Source organism: Aegilops tauschii, chromosome 3 (assembly GCF_002575655.3).
Source record: "Aegilops tauschii subsp. strangulata cultivar AL8/78 chromosome 3, Aet v6.0, whole genome shotgun sequence".
NCBI lineage: Eukaryota > Viridiplantae > Streptophyta > Magnoliopsida > Poales > Poaceae > Aegilops > Aegilops tauschii.
In genome coordinates, this window is record NC_053037.3 from 78,795,749 (window position 1) to 78,812,003 (window position 16,255).

Consider the following 16,255-nt stretch of genomic DNA (forward strand, 5'->3'; position numbering starts at 1 on the left):
TTCAGAGCACGAAATCAACATGCTACAGGAACTTAACATAGCAAAACAAGGCATGGCAGTGTTTTACTAAAAGCATATGACAAAAGTCCCTTACTGACCATAAACCAAAAAGGATCAGAAGATATGATGGCAAGCATGTAAACATAGCAAGTTTCGTTATCAGGTTTCAGACTTAGCAGAAAACAGAGCATGGCAGAAATAATATATGTAGGCCTCTTTGTGAGCTTGATGCACTCACTACAGAACAATGCATGACAAAACAAGCACACCTACAGCAATATGGCATGTTTATGAAGCTATCCATGGCAAGAGCAAATACATAGCATGTATGGATCAACTGCAATAAGCTTGACAAAATTGCATATCATGTTAAGAATCCGCCAAAAATATTTTATAGCAAAAGTAGAGCAAGATTGAGTCATGCTATGAGACTCCATAATTGCAAACAAGGGCAGGAATGGATCAATTACAACTATAGCTACAAAACATCCTTACTGAACATCTCCAAAATATGCATGGATCTCTCTGTAGCATCAAGTTTACATGGCAACAAAATAACAGCAGCCAAGGACTTGGAGAAATCACCAAGTCCCTGAAATCAGAAACATTACGGAGCCTACTTTTCATGCTTGTGCTAGTCACCACAGAGACCACAAAAATACATGGCATACACCCTTGGAAAGATAACATGGCATACAACAAAACACATGTAGAGCTCATGCCCATAAGATGCACAGATTAAATGGTACAAAAATGACAAATCTCCAAGTTCTGCTAAGAACCAGCAGATAACAGCAACTATCCCTCTTCCAACAGAGATTTGGGCATCAAGATAACCTCTAATAAACATGGTGCAATTGAATAAAATGTAGAGCATCACGAGACGAACAATTTTACATATTACACGCGCGAATCGAAGCTACATGCAAGAAGTTATGCACTGATGAACATGATAATATGCTGTAGAATTTAGAGGACTTGGAGAAAATCGGGCACGTGGAAAAAGTCAACGCGTACAGGGTTTGAGAGGATCCAGATCGGAGCACGGTAGCTCGGGCTCGGGCTCGTCCTCGGCCTCGCCGGCGATGGAGGAAGAGGAGGCGGCGGACTCCGGCGGAGGGAGGAGGCGGCGGGCCTCGGGCTGCGGCCGGAGGAGGAGGGGAGGCGCGCCGACGGGCGGCGGGGCGCGGGCGTGCACGGGCGCCGGGCGGCGGGGCTTCACGCCGGCGATGGCGGCGGTGAGTGGCGAGGCAGCGGCGCAGAGGCGCGGGGCGGCGGGGCGCTGGCGCGGGAGCCGGCGGAGCGGGCGACGGCGTGGGCCGGGAGGGCCGCGGGCGGGCCCCGGCGGATCGGCGCGGTACGGGCGGCGGCGCAAGAACGGACGTGTCCGGCTTCGCCCGGACGTGTCCGGCGGCGGAGAGGGACGAGGGCTAGGGTTTGGACTGCGTTCGTTTTTCGGGGGTCTCACATATAAATAGGTAGAGGGAGCTAGGAGGCTCCAAATGAGGTGCGGTTTTCGCCCACACGATCGTGATCGAACGACCTAGAGCATGGAAGAGAGTTTGGTGGGTTTTGGGCTGGTTATTAGGGGGTTTTTTTTTCTGCACACACAAATGGACTTTGCGGATGCCCGGTTAACCGTTGGAGTACCAAACGACCTCCAAATGAAACGAAACTTGACTGGTGGTCTCCGGGTGGAATATTAAGGCCACTTGACAAGCCTCGGTCCATTCCGAGAAAGTTTTGACACCCGCACACGAAAGAAAACAAGAGGGGTGCACCGGAGGAGATAGGAGCGCCGGATTGCAAAACGGACAACGGGGAAAATGCTCGGATGCATGAGACGAACACGTATGCAAATGCAATGCACATGATGACATGATATGAAATGCATGACATGACAAAATGCAAAACGAAAGACAAAACCCGACCATGGGGGGAATATCATAACACATAGCCGGAAATGGCAAGAGTCGGAGTTACAAATATGGCAAGTTACATGCGGGGTGTTACATGGTGGACCCCCGGAACCCTCCGGTGGTCCCGGTACATTATCGGTGACGTCCGAAACTCTTCCGGTGGCCAAAACCTCACTTCCTATATATTATTCTTTACCTCCGGACCATTCCGGAACTCCTCGTGACGTCCGGGATCTCATCCGGGACTCCGAACAACATTCGGTAACCACGTATATCTATTCCCTATAACCCTAGGGTCATTGAACCTTAAGTGTGTAGACCCTACGGGTTCGGGAACCATGCAGACATGACCGAGACGTTCTCCGGCCAATAACCAACAGCGGGATCTGGATACCCATGTTGGTTCCCACATGTTCCACGACGATCTCATCGGATGAACCACGATGTCGGGGATTCAATCAATCCCGTATACAATTCCCTTTGTCAATCGGTATGTTACTTGCCCGAGATTCGATCGTCGGTATCCCAACACCTCGTTCAATCTCGTTACCGGCAAGTCACTTTACTCGTTCCATAATGCATGATCCCGTGACTAACTACTTAGTCACATTGAGCTCATTATGATGATGCATTACCGAGTGGGCCCAGAGGTACCTCTCCGTCATACGGAGTGACAAATCTCAGTCTCGATTCGTGCCAACCCAACAGACACTTTCGGAGATACCTGTAGTGTACCTTTATAGCCACCCAGTTACATTGTGACGTTTGGTACACCCAAAGCATTCCTACGGTATCCGGGAGTTGCACAATCTCATGGTCTAAAGAGATGATACTTGACATTAGAAAAGCTCTTAGCAAACGAACTACACGATCTTGTGCTATGCTTAGGATTGGGTCTTGTCCATCACATCATTCTCCTAATGATGTGATCCCGTTATCAATGACATCCAATGTCCATGGTTAGGAAACCATAACCATCTATTGATCAACGAGCTAGTCAACTAGAGGCTCACTAGGGACATGTTGTGGTCTATGTATTCACACATGTATTACGATTTCCAGTTAATACAATTACAATATGAACAATAGACAATAATCATGAGCAAGGAAATATAATAATAACCATTTTATTATTGCCTCTAGGGCATATTTCCAACAACCATTGCCCGTCACGTCGGCGGTGAGCCGTGGCCGTGGCGGCCGCCTTCGCCGGGTGGATGCCAACGGCGGGTCGTTGCCGCCCTCGAGGTACGTCAGAACGCCCTCGAGGGTGCGGCCGAGACACCCCACCACAGGTGGCATCCCTCGCTGTTCTTCAGGCCGGCCACCACCGGCGCGCCGTTGGTGGACGCCATCCTCTGCTGCTGCCGGCGCTGGAAGTACGCCGTCCATGCCGCTTGGCTGTCGGCGGCGTACTGGGGGAGGGCGAGCTGGTCGTCGGTGAGGGAGGCGCGCACGACCTCTACCTCCTCGGCGAAGTAGGAGGGTTTCGCCACGGCGTCGGGCAACGGGGGAATGGGCACTCCCCCGTTGCTGAGCCTCCACCCCGTCGGCCCGGCGCGCATGTCCGGCGACGCCGGGATGTTCGCCTGGAACAGGAGCCAAGACTCATGTTCGTGGAGCGAGCGGCGGCCGAAGCCGTTGGCCGCCGCCTCATCTCCGGGAAAACGCTTGGCCATCGGGAGAGGGAGGGCTCGACGGCGGCGCACGGGAGAGGGAAAGGGAGGGCTCGGCGGCGGCTCTCGGGAGAGGTAGAGCTCGGCGGCTAGGGCTGGTGTGGCCAGAGGCGAGGGAGGCCACCGGCTTATATAGCCGCGCCGCGCCCGTGTGTACGCGTACGAGGGAGGGCAGGCGTCAGCGCACCGCCCCGTGACGCGCCGCCCGTCAGGATCGGCGGCAGCCTTGCCATTGATTTCCCGCGGGAAACCGAGGCGTTGGGGGAAGACGACGCGCGGTGTCGCTGACGCGGCGGGCCCGCGGCTCTTTCGCGCCAAAACCGTTCGCCCGGCGCCCCCGAGCGCCCCCAGCGCGCCGGGTTCGGCCTGGGTCCGCCGGCGCTGATTTCGGCCCAGGCCGGCGAAAATCGGGCTCCTGGGGATGCGACTGGGCCAATTTTTCGACGCCGGCGCGAAAAAATCACCTGGGAGGCCTTTCTAGGGGCGCGGCTGGAGATGCTCTAACCACCCCAACCACAGGTTGGTTCGCCTTTTCTTGGCGATGTTTTGAAACCCTCCTGGTTAAAGTACGGTATGTACAGGCCAACCGGCCGGAATATGCTTTGCGTACAACTGTTAGCTACAAATCTTTGTAGACAGATTTCATGTATCGGCCTGCACTTTTATGTACCTGTTTTCTTTTTATTCTTCTCCAAGTTTCTGGTTAGTGTCATGACACGTAAATTTTCCCATATAAAAAAATACAAGAAGTATCTTTTTCGTGGGTGAAAATAAATTTTTTTATCAATATGCAATTATTTTTGTATTTTAAAACTTTCTTATATTTTCATTATTGTGTACTTTGAAGAGGCATCTTCATTCCGGACCTCAAGCACACACAATTACCGTTTATCTTCATTGTATTTCCAAAATACCAAATTATTAAGAAATTTGACAATGTTGTATTTTGTACAACAAGTATAAAAAATTATTGCGCAATAATATTAAATTCTACAAATGTATCAAAAACATGTCAATTGTGTTTGTGGGAATGTAAGGATAATTTTAGAAAATAAATTTTAGTACACGTTGAACTTTCTAAAATTAAACATTGTCCATTTTTTACTGCATGATGAACATTCTTCATAAACACGGTATTAAAGTAAAACTTACCATAAACATGTTGAACAATTTTCAAATATAGTAACACTTTCTTGTAAGTTTATGGTAGTTGTAATTTTTTCTTACATTTCTATTTTAAAATGGTGAAAATTTTGAAAATAAAAATAAAGAACTTTAAAAAATATCTATGCGGGCCAATAGAAGAGCCATATATAAAAAATTCGCTCGAAGAGGTACATAGCTACCAAAGCGGATTTTTGGAGCATGATGGACATTGAGTACATTTTTGACGGCAAAAAACTGGCACTTAAAAGTTCCAAAAAAAGTTGATTTTTTTTACACAAAAACGCATGCATGTGCTCTAAGTGACTTTCAAAATTCGTTTGAAATTATGTTATATTATACCCTGCAAAAGAAGACAAAAAAGGGCAAAAAAAAGTCAAGCTGGTTTTTGCATGTATTTGTGTTTTTGTGTCTCTTACATAAAAACACAGATTTTGATGAAAATTCACAGGGAAGTATTACACTTCTATGTGTGCATGTACAAAAAGTTCACAATATTTTTAGCTGTACTAATCCGTTTATTTGAACTTAGAAAAATGGCACATGTGCCCGTGCTCCAAAGTTTCTTTTTGCATAGCAACACCATATATATAGTTCGACCTCCTTAGTATCTACTGAGCAGAATATGGCCGCGTGGACAACTTGCTCGTGAAAATGCAATCCGCGGCCATGAGGTCTCAGGTTTGATCCTACAAGAAAACTGATTTGTGGGGTTTTCCTATAAGATTAAATAAAATATGACGGGGTTTTCTAAAAAAAAAATCCTCACACGACTGGCACACAGGATCTTCCCGGCAGGACAAGTTCGAGCACCAGTTTCATGTATTTTGCAACTTTAGACATTAAACTGACCGCACATGACAAGTTGAGACACCTCGACCGGTATTGGACCGGTATTTAACTCTCTTTGAAATAAAGTCAAGTGTAAGAGCATGGAAGGAATTTTTTAATCTCTAATATTAAAGGAGGATCGAACGTCGTGATGGTTCGACCTCCATCGCCCCCTCCTATCGCTAGCTCCTCCCACCCACGTCCTCCCACGGATTTTTTTTCAATACTACAGTCCCTCCAAAAACCAAAGGCAAGTAAACAAAAGAACCAAGCGGTTCATCAATAAAAGAAACCTGAGCCGACCTCCACCGCTCCCTCGTTTCCGTTCAAAAAGAAAAAACCTCTCCCCACGAATCACCCACCCACGAACTCACGTCCCACACATCCCCCATCTCCCCCGCAGCCCTCGGCCCCGATCCCATCTCTCCCCTCTCTCCTTTCTCAGAAAAATCGCCGGCCCAGATCTCGATTCGCCGCTGCCGCTCCCCTCCTCGTCAGCCTCGTGGTCGCGGTGGCCGAAGTCCTGGCTGTGGACGTCGCCGCTCCCCTCCTCGTCAGCCTTGTGGTCGCGGTGGCCGTAGCCGCCGGCCCTGCACTCTCCTCTTCAGGATGTCCCTCGTGCCACCCTCGTGTTGTTGTCGTCGCGCCGCCTCTATACACCGGCAACCAACTGTTCAGTTCCATGGGCCCTGATTGTTTCTTGAATTTCAGATTGTTGGGCATGAGAGCCATCATCGGCTGGTTGATCCACCTCGCTAGCTCGTGTCCGTCGAGGTCGTTGACTCTTCCATTCCTGAATTGTTAAGCTTCGCTGCAGCAGACTCGCCTTGGAGTTTCAGTTTCGATCACATGCATGACCCTGTAGGTAAATTGCTTTTTTCCCGTGGATGGTCTTCAACCTGCAGATGGGCTTCTATTGTACGATGATACTGCTGCGAACAGCGATCATTGTCCCGCGACTGGTGAACAAGTTGAAGTCCACAGTGATGTATAGCATCATGAGCGTAATTATATGACTACTTTTTGTTACTGTTTCTACATACATGTTTTATTATATCACAGTTCTGCTCTTTGGGTGTGCACTTAATTTATGGGAGGAGCCCCAAACTTGTATTAAAGAACTTACCAATCTTGAACCTTCAGAATTCAGACTGGTGGAGTACCTGTCATTTTTAGGCAATTGGTAGTGACGTATTTGACTCGTCAGACATATGTCATAAACTTAAAACATATTGTTGGCTGGATACGAGACGATGTAGTGTTGGTTGGATACGTGACGATGTAGTTCCATCACCATTGGTGAAGTGGATAAGCTTAGAACATACTATTACTTTTAGGCAATCTGTCGCGAATCAGCAATAATGACTTAGTCCGGAGGTGGAGCGGATAGTTGACACCATGCAGTTCAACGATCCCTCATATGTGAGCAAGCCGCCTTTGGAGCTGCTCGAAGCAAGACAGGAAGCATGTCATGCTCAAGCTCAAGTCGTCTCGATGGCTCGTCGACCTGAAATGGATGATGCGCTCAAGTGATGCGTTGTGCGCTCAAGTGGTCGAAGCAGAAGGAAGAAAGGTCGTCCATAGTGTAGTCTTGCTGACTGTGGTCTTATATACTCAGCTGAGCAAAGCAGATGAAGCAAAGGAAGAAATGGATGAGTGACAAGTTATCAACTATGTAGTCTTAGAGTCAAGTGACAAGTGTGTACGAGTATTTCACAGGCATGCTTTTCAGTAGTGCGAGTGAGATTTTTATTTTGACCATTAATTAGTGTGAATTATGATGATCACCATTGATCAATTAATGTAAGGGGTTTGTTTTACGTAAAAGCATTGGATCTGATGTATACAAGTATCTGCCACTAGATCTCTTTCTATGTTTTCATCTGTTGTATGTTCCTGATGCGACAGATAAATTCTACACTGTTGAGGTCTACACTTTTCTAATCAGGGCACACATACCTGTTCTTCTCCTGAAAAATAGCTGCAATTTGGAATAGTTCAAGCACAGAAGTAGTCTCCCAACTCTCAAATTGTTGCTTGTTATATTAATCTGCAGACTACCAAATTGGAAGATTTTCAATCATGATATGATTCTGAGAATGGATGCATGATTGCAGATGGCTACCAAACCGTAAAATTTCAACATTCAAAGGATGTATTTTGTACTGGCAGTTTTGATGCATGATTGCAGCTCCATGTAGGTTTCGGTTTGTCCAAGAACTGTCTATGTATACCGATAATGATTACTCCATCCGTCCCAAAATAGTTTATTTGGTTTAGTACAGTTTATACTATAAAACTGTACTACATGTACTAAATCAAAGATACTTATTTTGGGACCGGGGGAGTACTTTGTTTTCAAATGGCGCCTGCTGTACGCATGACAACTGTGCGTGTATAAATTAGTATCATGTTGCCTGCACGTTGAACTTATAATTCTTTTTCTGAATAATGTGTCATATTTGATTCCTGTCAAAATGAGCATTGCTATTTGCTTTCTAGACATCTTGTATGTGGCTTGTGGTGATGACAATTTTTATTTTTCTCAGGATTTGATTATGATCGTGAAGGGTACATTACGATTTACGAGCATTTAATCTTCTCTGATAATCAAAGTGCCGCATAGTCTTATGTGCATTCATCAGAGCTATTCCACAATTTTGTCCCCCCTTATGCCTTTTTACACTTTTATATGTGTAGCTTTTATTTTTTTTAAGACGTTCATTCTTTTTTTCTAAGTCTTCATGTGTGCAGAATTACTTCTGCGGTGAGCCGGAGTGTGACGTCTTCTCACGGGCTACTGTCATCAATCAAGGTGGTCATCGGTCGATATCAAGCTTGACGAGTACTTCCCGAAGGCTGATTTCTGCTCCCGCCGCGTCGCTGATCGAGGCCCCATCTACGTGGGAAGCTGCTATTTTTTTGATAGATTGGCAGTGAGATGCTTGGATAGGAGAAAAGAAATCGGAAGAGCATGAGAGATAGATGTTGAGAACCTAAATAATGCACACACATTTACATATTTCATGCGATGGTAGTATGTCGTCGTAATTTTTGTGTTGGTTGTCCTACTGAATGTTCCTGTGAGTCCTAACTCATCACATCTCTCTCAATTTTCAGTCATGCTTGGAGCTTTTATCTGTAACTCTACAATATCAGAAAGCATGTCTAAAGCTCAAGGTAATGTTGAAACTTGGAGGCGATCAAACCATATGCTTTTTGGGCTGTAAGAGTTTAAACTAACTATTGCTTTTTGGGCTGTACGAGTTTGAACTAACTATCGCTAACATCCTGACTTTGAATTTTCAGTTTGTATTTTTTTTTGCAAAAGTTTGTATTTGTCCATGGTCAAGATAAGGGGCACATCGAGCTTGGTTTGTTAAGCTTCTTTATATTCTCAAGGAGGTCAGGAGTTCCTCTTGAGAAGGAAGAGGACAGCCTTTAACTCAACCTACGCCTTCAGAGAGAACTACTTGAACTCAAGATGCTCCTCCCAGTCATTTGATCGATGCAAAAATAACCTTTTATGAGAGTGACTTAAAAGTCAGATGTTTTACATTAAGCATACATCTCTTGTAGGTCTATTTAACTTTGGGTTTGGGAGTATTATATGTTGTTTGAGAGGGTCTATTTTTTTTGAGAAAATAAGATTTTGTTCTTTGTTTCTATACTTATCGAAGTTCATGTTTCTTTTCAGTTAGTTGTGAGAGGTACTTCATAAGTTTCCATTCAAAAAGGAGATCAAATGATATTTTAAATCGATGACATAATAAATGAAAATACAAGATTTTGAATAGGGCTTGCCCACACGGCACTGTGGAAAAAGGTGAAGGGAAAGGAAGGATGAGGAGAATTAAATGATGAAGGGGGAGTTTTTGAAGACATAGGACGATTGCCTAGGAAGAAATAAGAGGGAGAGAATCAATTTGTCCAGGAATTGAAACCAGTCCTATCATATCCGACATACATCTTTTAATTCGAAAAATTATTTGATCATAATGCTTTTTTAACCCATGGCAACGTACGGGCATTCAGCTAGTTTAAGTAAGAAAGATAGCAGTGGTGTGGTTGATGAACAAACTCTTCCTTCCCGCAGAAAAAGAATTCCACGTGCACACGCTACTGCCGGAGAACAAAACTGAGAACAACCGTCGTCAGGATAACGTGGAAGACGACCACCTCACAATTCCTCCGTACTGGCAATGGCGGCCGCGCCTGCAGCCGCGGCACTCCGACCCCACCTTTCCCTTCTCTCGGCTGGCGGCGGAATCCCCAACCCCACGCTCCAAACTCTATCCTTCGTTGCCCCCCTCCTCCTCCGCCGCCGCTGCCGCCGCTGCCGCCGCCGCAGCAGCGTCGTTCTCTCCAACGCCTCCTCGTCGCCCCCGTCCCCCCCTCCTTCGCCGGAGAAGGAGGTCGAGGCGGCTCCGACGGCGGAGTCGTGCGTCAACCTCGGCCTCGAGTTCTTCTCCAAGGGCAGAGTAAGCGAAGACGACTCCAAGGCGCATTTTTTCCAACGTTCATGTCACACGGGATCCTTATTGTGTAAACGAAGGAAGTCTATCAGTATCAGCTAGTAATTGTACGGCAATTCGTTAGCTCTTCAAGATGATACATATGTGTCAGTTTGGAATCTGGATGCAGGAGCCACTCTAGTGAAGATGTGAAAGTATTTAGCAGCTTTTGTTTTTGAACGAGATGTAGCAGCTTTTAGCCAGAGCTTAATCAGGCCATTTCAGGATTGTGTTTCACTCTATGTTATCCATTGCATTGTGATTGGGGTGATCTTAAGTGAGTTAATGCCAGATTTGGGTGTATAAATTGGGTTTCTCTTGGTTATCTCAACTGAAAAATGTTTGGAAACTACCTTCATCAGGAGAATAATTGTAAAGCTACTAATCATTGTAGTATTGAGCTGTCACCTTAAACGGCTACCAGCGGTGCCTTGTAGCTTGGTGTTGAGCAGGCATAAGATAAAAAAATCATCCTCTGCTAACAATGGAGGTTCATACTGTGATTGAATTAATGCCTAGATCACTTTATGATCCCATAAATACATTTCTGAAGTTGAGTTCCTTCTAGGGTTGATTGTATAAGCAAACTCTTACATGGATTTAATTGGAGAGAACCATTTCGAATCGTCGTAATGCAGCAGTATCTTCAAGCATTCTCCGTATTCTCTTTTCATTTTTTTTTGTACATGTCACAGGTGAGGGATGCACTTGAACAATTTGACAATGCCCTAGAGCTGAATCCAAATCCTACCGAAGCCCAAGCAGCGTTCTATAACAAGGCATGCTGCCATGCGTACAGGTGAGGGCACCTATGATACTATGCTTGGAGTTTCCGTATGCACATGTTGTACTCATTTAGGCTTGTTACCAGCACTTTTGTGTCTGTCAGTACTACTTTTTCAGCTCCACTTCACTTGAATGTATCAAGGCAGCAAATTGCTCGAACTCACTATTAGACATAGAAGACAAGACGTTAGCATATTTTGGATAGGATGAATGTTCCACTGTTTAGATTCTCTGATGGCATTGTTAAGTTCTTTGGTGAATTTGTACATTTTTTATTTCCTTATTTATTTTATGTTCCTTTTGTGATGCATCTGTTTGGACCAGGGAAGAAAGCAAAAAAGCTGCAGAGTGCTTGAGAATAGCTTTGCGAGATTACAATCTCAAATTTGGTACAGTACTTAATGATCCAGACATGGCGCCATTCAGGGCATCGCCAGAATTTAAGGAACTTCAAGAAGAGGTAAGGCTTTGTGCTTAATCCACTGCTCTGCTATATGCTGGATAAGAAATTTATCTTCTAATCATAGTTGACATCTTGATCCCACCAGTTCGATGTCAGAGATTTGATCCTTTACATCTTCTAATTTCGTTTCAGGCATTGCGTGGTGGAGAAGATATTGGTTCTGGGTTCCGAAGAGATCTAAAGCTCATTAGTGAAGTACAGGCACCATTTCGTGGTGTCCGGAGGTTCTTTTATGTGGCGTTCATTGCAGCAGCTGGAATTTCAACATTCTTCACCATTCCCAGACTTATATTTGCACTTCAAGGTGGTGATGGTGCTCCAGATTTTCTGGAAACGGCTGGCAATGCTGCCATTAATATTGGAGGTAAACTGACACATCCTCAAAGAATGGTGTTGCAAGGAGTTAGGCAGTGTTCACCTGACAAATTTGTCCCCTCATTACATGTCAACAGTTCATCTTGTTGCATACTAGTAGCATTAGAAGAAAAACCATCAGCAATGACTTTGTTTGTTGTTCTGGTTGGATTTTAGGGTGTTGTCAACCTAGTCAGTCGAGGCATCAAACCTACATGAAAATTTCCAAAACAAAAAGTATAGAAATACTTCAATTTACAGTAACTTCTTTTCTTTCAATTTAAAGTCCAGACTCATTATGAGTAACGAAAATATATCGACAAGTAACGAATAAAAACCATGGCAAGCGTTACTATTCATGGCAGACTTATTTATTCCCTTTCTTCTAATTCACTTCAAGTTGTTGAAATTTAAATATATGCCACAACACTTTTTTACTTCTTGCAAAGAAAAGTTAATAGACTACATCACAAAAACAAAAGGGGGGAAGTAAGAAGTTTCTGTGTTGGTGTGGTGTCCAAACTGAAACCAGGTTGCACGCTCCACCGCCAAAAAAATATAGTAATTGACTTTTCATTTGATTCGCCAATGTATTAAAGCATTTGCCAATTGCCAGTGCTATGTTCATTCCTGATGGTTGGTGCCTGCCACACGCATACACCAATGCGTTCTTTTAGGATATCTTGGTGACCATCTTGTATATTTACTCTTAGATGCTTCAACATAAAAATGCTCTACATAATTCTGTATTTGTTTACTGGTAAATGTATTAGCATTCATCAATGCTTACTAGCTACCGCTGGAATACGAAAATGCAAAGAACTACTGCTATTTCATTTCAGTCCTCGTTCCCTGAGTTGTGCATCTTGTAGAAGTTCATACTAATGAGATTCCTTGGCTCAATTATTGTTTTTATGTTTGCTATATTACAAGTCAGTCATTTGTTAAATAATTCTTATTTATGTTGCTTGTTAAACTTAAAAAATAATCAATCTCTGGAATCAGCACTCTGCAGGTATTGTCGTGCTCGTGGCTTTGTTTTTCTGGGAAAACAAGAAAGAAGAAGAGCAGATTACAAATATCTCTCGTAATGAAACCCTTTCAAGGTTACCTGTGCGTCTGTCAACCAATCGCATAACTGAACTTGTGCAACTCCGGGACATTTCTAGGCCAGTTAGTATAATTCTTTTAGCATCTTTCATACTCGCTACATTTCTTTTAAATTTTCATTAAGTGACCAGTGGATTAAGTAGTATTGTAGGTTATATTGGCAGGTTCAAAGGCATCTGTTACTCAAGCAATGCAAAGAGCTGAGAGGTACCGAACTGATCTGCTCAAACGAGGCGTTCTTCTAATTCCTGTGATCTTTGGTGCTTCACTAAAAGTCCAAGGCAAACCAAAAGGCTTCGGTACTACAAGATCTGCTGCATCAGCTCCTTCAATTGGGGTTAGACCATTATTACATATCTACTAATCCAAAAACTGTCACATGCTTCTTATTTTGTATTTTCATACGGAAAACTTGGTATCTTTTATTAAGTTTCATGCACCAACCAGTAGAATCAAGAATACAAACAGATGGTGAAGGTCGGGCAATCCACATACTTCAACAACCCCTCTCACATGTGGCTCAAAAAGGCCTAAAAGTGGACAAAAAGAGAGCAAGCATTTTTTTCGTTTTAACTGCGAAAGCCGAGACTTGAACCCAAAACCTCTTGGCTTCTGAAACCATATTAAGTTTCATGCACCAAAGGGTAGAACGAAAAGTCTGAACTGTTGAGAAGGTTGGGCAATCCACATATACTCAAGCACCTTTATCTTTTTGATAGTACAATGCAACTTTTTTTTGGGCAGGGTGACTTTGAAAAACGTACTGAATCTATTGCGGCAAAATCACGACTCAGAGCTGAGGTTCGATTTAAAGCTGATATTGTCTCTCCAGAACAATGGGAAAGGTGAATTTTCTTTCCTTTCTCCTGTACTGCATAGTCTGTATTATGTTTAAGCAACTGTAGAATAATTTTGCATGTTCTTACCATTTCAACGTAAGACAACAACGTAAATTACATACACTAGTCGTGAACCCATGCATTCACAAGGTTGGGCCTGTATCATGAGACATTTTATGTATATATATGTGTGTGTGTGTGGTATATGAGGAGCAAGAGTACATACTCCCAGGAGTACATAACCATTTTCCTATATTTATATAAATATAAATTATATTTGCATACTTCAAGTTAAATATAATAAAAAAACATGATTAAAATTAGTGGTGGAGTCAGGATTCTACTTTGAAGGGGGGCGAGAAAATGCATGATTTCCTGTTCAATCTTAGCATTATAAATGCACCTTCCATTTTTGGTATATAAAAACGAAGATTGTTTAAAAGGAAATAACTTAATTAATAAATCCGAGCACATACTATGGTAATAATAAAACAAAGTTACAAAATCATAAGATCCCTGGTAAAATATATGTGCCTCCACTGCAATGCATGGGCCATTATCTAGTTACTGGTAACATTTGTAGTTGTGTATGAACATCTGACGAGTTAGAGCTTGTCTTTGTTGTAATATACATTCGCTCTCCAGATTTGCAGATTTACCAGCTCAACGCCTTTTTGTGTCCTATACTACTCCTTTTCTAATGGTATTAGCATGGCTGTAGTTGTAGCAACACAAAAACTCACTTCCTAAAATTTTGGTGCCATCAATTTGTTATCTTTGAGGTTTACTTGACATCTACTTGCCCGTGGACAGTTGGATACGTGACCAGCAAGAATCTGAAGGTGTCACTCCTGGTGAAGATGTCTACATAATTCTCCGTCTTGATGGTCGTGTGAGAAGATCTGGAAGAGTAATTCTTTTCTTTGGGTTTATTTGGTTGGAGTTAATCCTATTGATACTAGAATGAATGAACTAAAATCTAACTAAAGTTGAGATTAACGGTAAAAGTTACAATTGATTGTTTTTTTTTGCAGGGCATGCCAAACTGGAACGACATTTTGAAGGAATTGCCACGTCTTGAAGATTTGCTCAGCAAACTTGAACGATGAAAAAGACGTGTATACGGGTGTAGTTTTCTTCTTCATGCCCTTTATCTTTGTGAAGACCGGAACACTATTTCGTTGCACAGGGATTGAACATCCTGTTTCGTAAGATTTCAATGTAGCTTCTTTTCAGTTCTCCTTGCTATGCGAAAACCAAGGTGGATGCCTTATTTCTCTATAAGAAGTGAGGTCCTTGTGTGCCAGATAAGAACATGTACACAAGATTGTAATTACAGCAGAGGATATATTAACAAACCAAGAATTGGCTCTGTTTTTTTTGTTGTTGTAAAAGACGAAAGGTCCCAAGCAAAAATACAAAGGTGAACATGGTTATCCAAAAGTTCTGAATTTTGAGGGTATCAAATTTGATCAACCATTCTCCTCATGTGTGAAGTTTCATGAAGGAATGACACTGAAGAAATTCGACCTTACTATTCAGTCAAACATTCGAGTATAGCTTTGATTTTTTCATTTTTTGCCTAGCAATACTTTGATGTCATTTACACGAGTATACAAGTCGACTATGTATGTTACAAGGAAAAACATTTTTTTCCTTAGTTTAATTTTCAGGATTTACTATTCATAAAGGGTTCCCGTGGAACCATGTTCAGCAAATCCATGTCTAGGTTCCAAGGGCCCAAACATTGCATCTCTCTTCCTAATATGTGTCGATTAAGGCCGACTCTCTGAGCTTTGAGATACTTGGCGGTAGGATCGTGCTAAGGATGGCTTGGATCACAAAGAAGAGGGGTATTTTTGTCATTTCACTAGCAAAATCCAACCACCAGGTCTATATCAGGCTGCCTCGCATTCACATGTGTTCCCCTCTTCTCGCGTGACTTTGCAACTGCGTCTCCCCTCTCCCTCGTCCTTCTCTTATTTGCCGAAATCACTAGTTAAGGATGCGCCACTTGTCGCAAACTATGAGTTTTTGAGTGATTTTTCCCAATATGGGAGGGATAGGTGAGTTTGTTCTTCATTTGTTCTGTTTTGAAAAGTTTTTTTTCCAAAACGAAAGATCTTTTGAACTGTGCGTCAAAGTTACTAACCGTTTTCACCGTTGCACGTATCAAGATCTCCGAACTAGATCTCATGTTGATAATTTTTTATGGAATTTTTTTGAACAAATATGTGCTCTCAGTTAGTACTAACATGCACTCCCAACAACAATAAACTATGCTCATGCGCTGGTGAAGCACAGTTGTGCTCCTGGTAGGAAGCGCACCCATGCTCCCAAGTATACTAGATTTGTGCTTTCACCAGACGAAGCACAATTGTCTTCCCTGCGCTCTGCTCACAAGTGCACTAGTTTGTGCTCCCGCAAACATGAAGCACAATTGTGCTCCTGCATGAAGCATGCATGTGCTCCAGTGCTCCTGACAGATGAAAAAAAAACGTGAAACCAAAAAAGAAAAAAATTGCGAAGGTGAAGCACACATGTGCATCAATGCTGATGAAAATGAAAGTAATCATGAAACCAAAAAAAGAAAGAAAAT

General features: G+C 43.4%; 1 protein-coding gene across 1 annotated transcript; it reads left to right on the forward strand.

Annotated features, from left to right (window-relative positions):
* The first annotated feature begins 9,656 nt into the window (after window positions 1-9,656).
* Window positions 9,657-15,099, forward strand: LOC109777969 (protein LOW PSII ACCUMULATION 1, chloroplastic). The gene is made up of 9 exons (XM_020336530.4): window positions 9,657-10,071; window positions 10,800-10,903; window positions 11,215-11,350; window positions 11,486-11,717; window positions 12,723-12,880; window positions 12,969-13,154; window positions 13,562-13,662; window positions 14,470-14,566; window positions 14,691-15,099. The coding sequence occupies exons 1-9, from the start codon at window positions 9,793-9,795 to the stop codon at window positions 14,763-14,765; spliced, it is 1,368 nt and encodes a 455-aa protein (XP_020192119.1). The 5' UTR covers window positions 9,657-9,792; the 3' UTR covers window positions 14,766-15,099.
* The last annotated feature ends 1,156 nt before the right edge of the window (window positions 15,100-16,255 follow it).

Bases quoted from the DNA above. Each gene is read 5' to 3' on its own strand.
- LOC109777969 (XM_020336530.4), top strand. From the start codon at position 9,793: ATGGCGGCCGCGCCTGCAGCCGCGGCACTCCGACCCCACCTTTCCCTT. The intron at 13,155-13,561 runs GTTAGACCATTA...TTTTTTGGGCAG, and splicing joins CATCAGCTCCTTCAATTGGG to GGTGACTTTGAAAAACGTAC. The intron at 13,663-14,469 runs GTGAATTTTCTT...GCCCGTGGACAG, and splicing joins TCTCCAGAACAATGGGAAAG to TTGGATACGTGACCAGCAAG.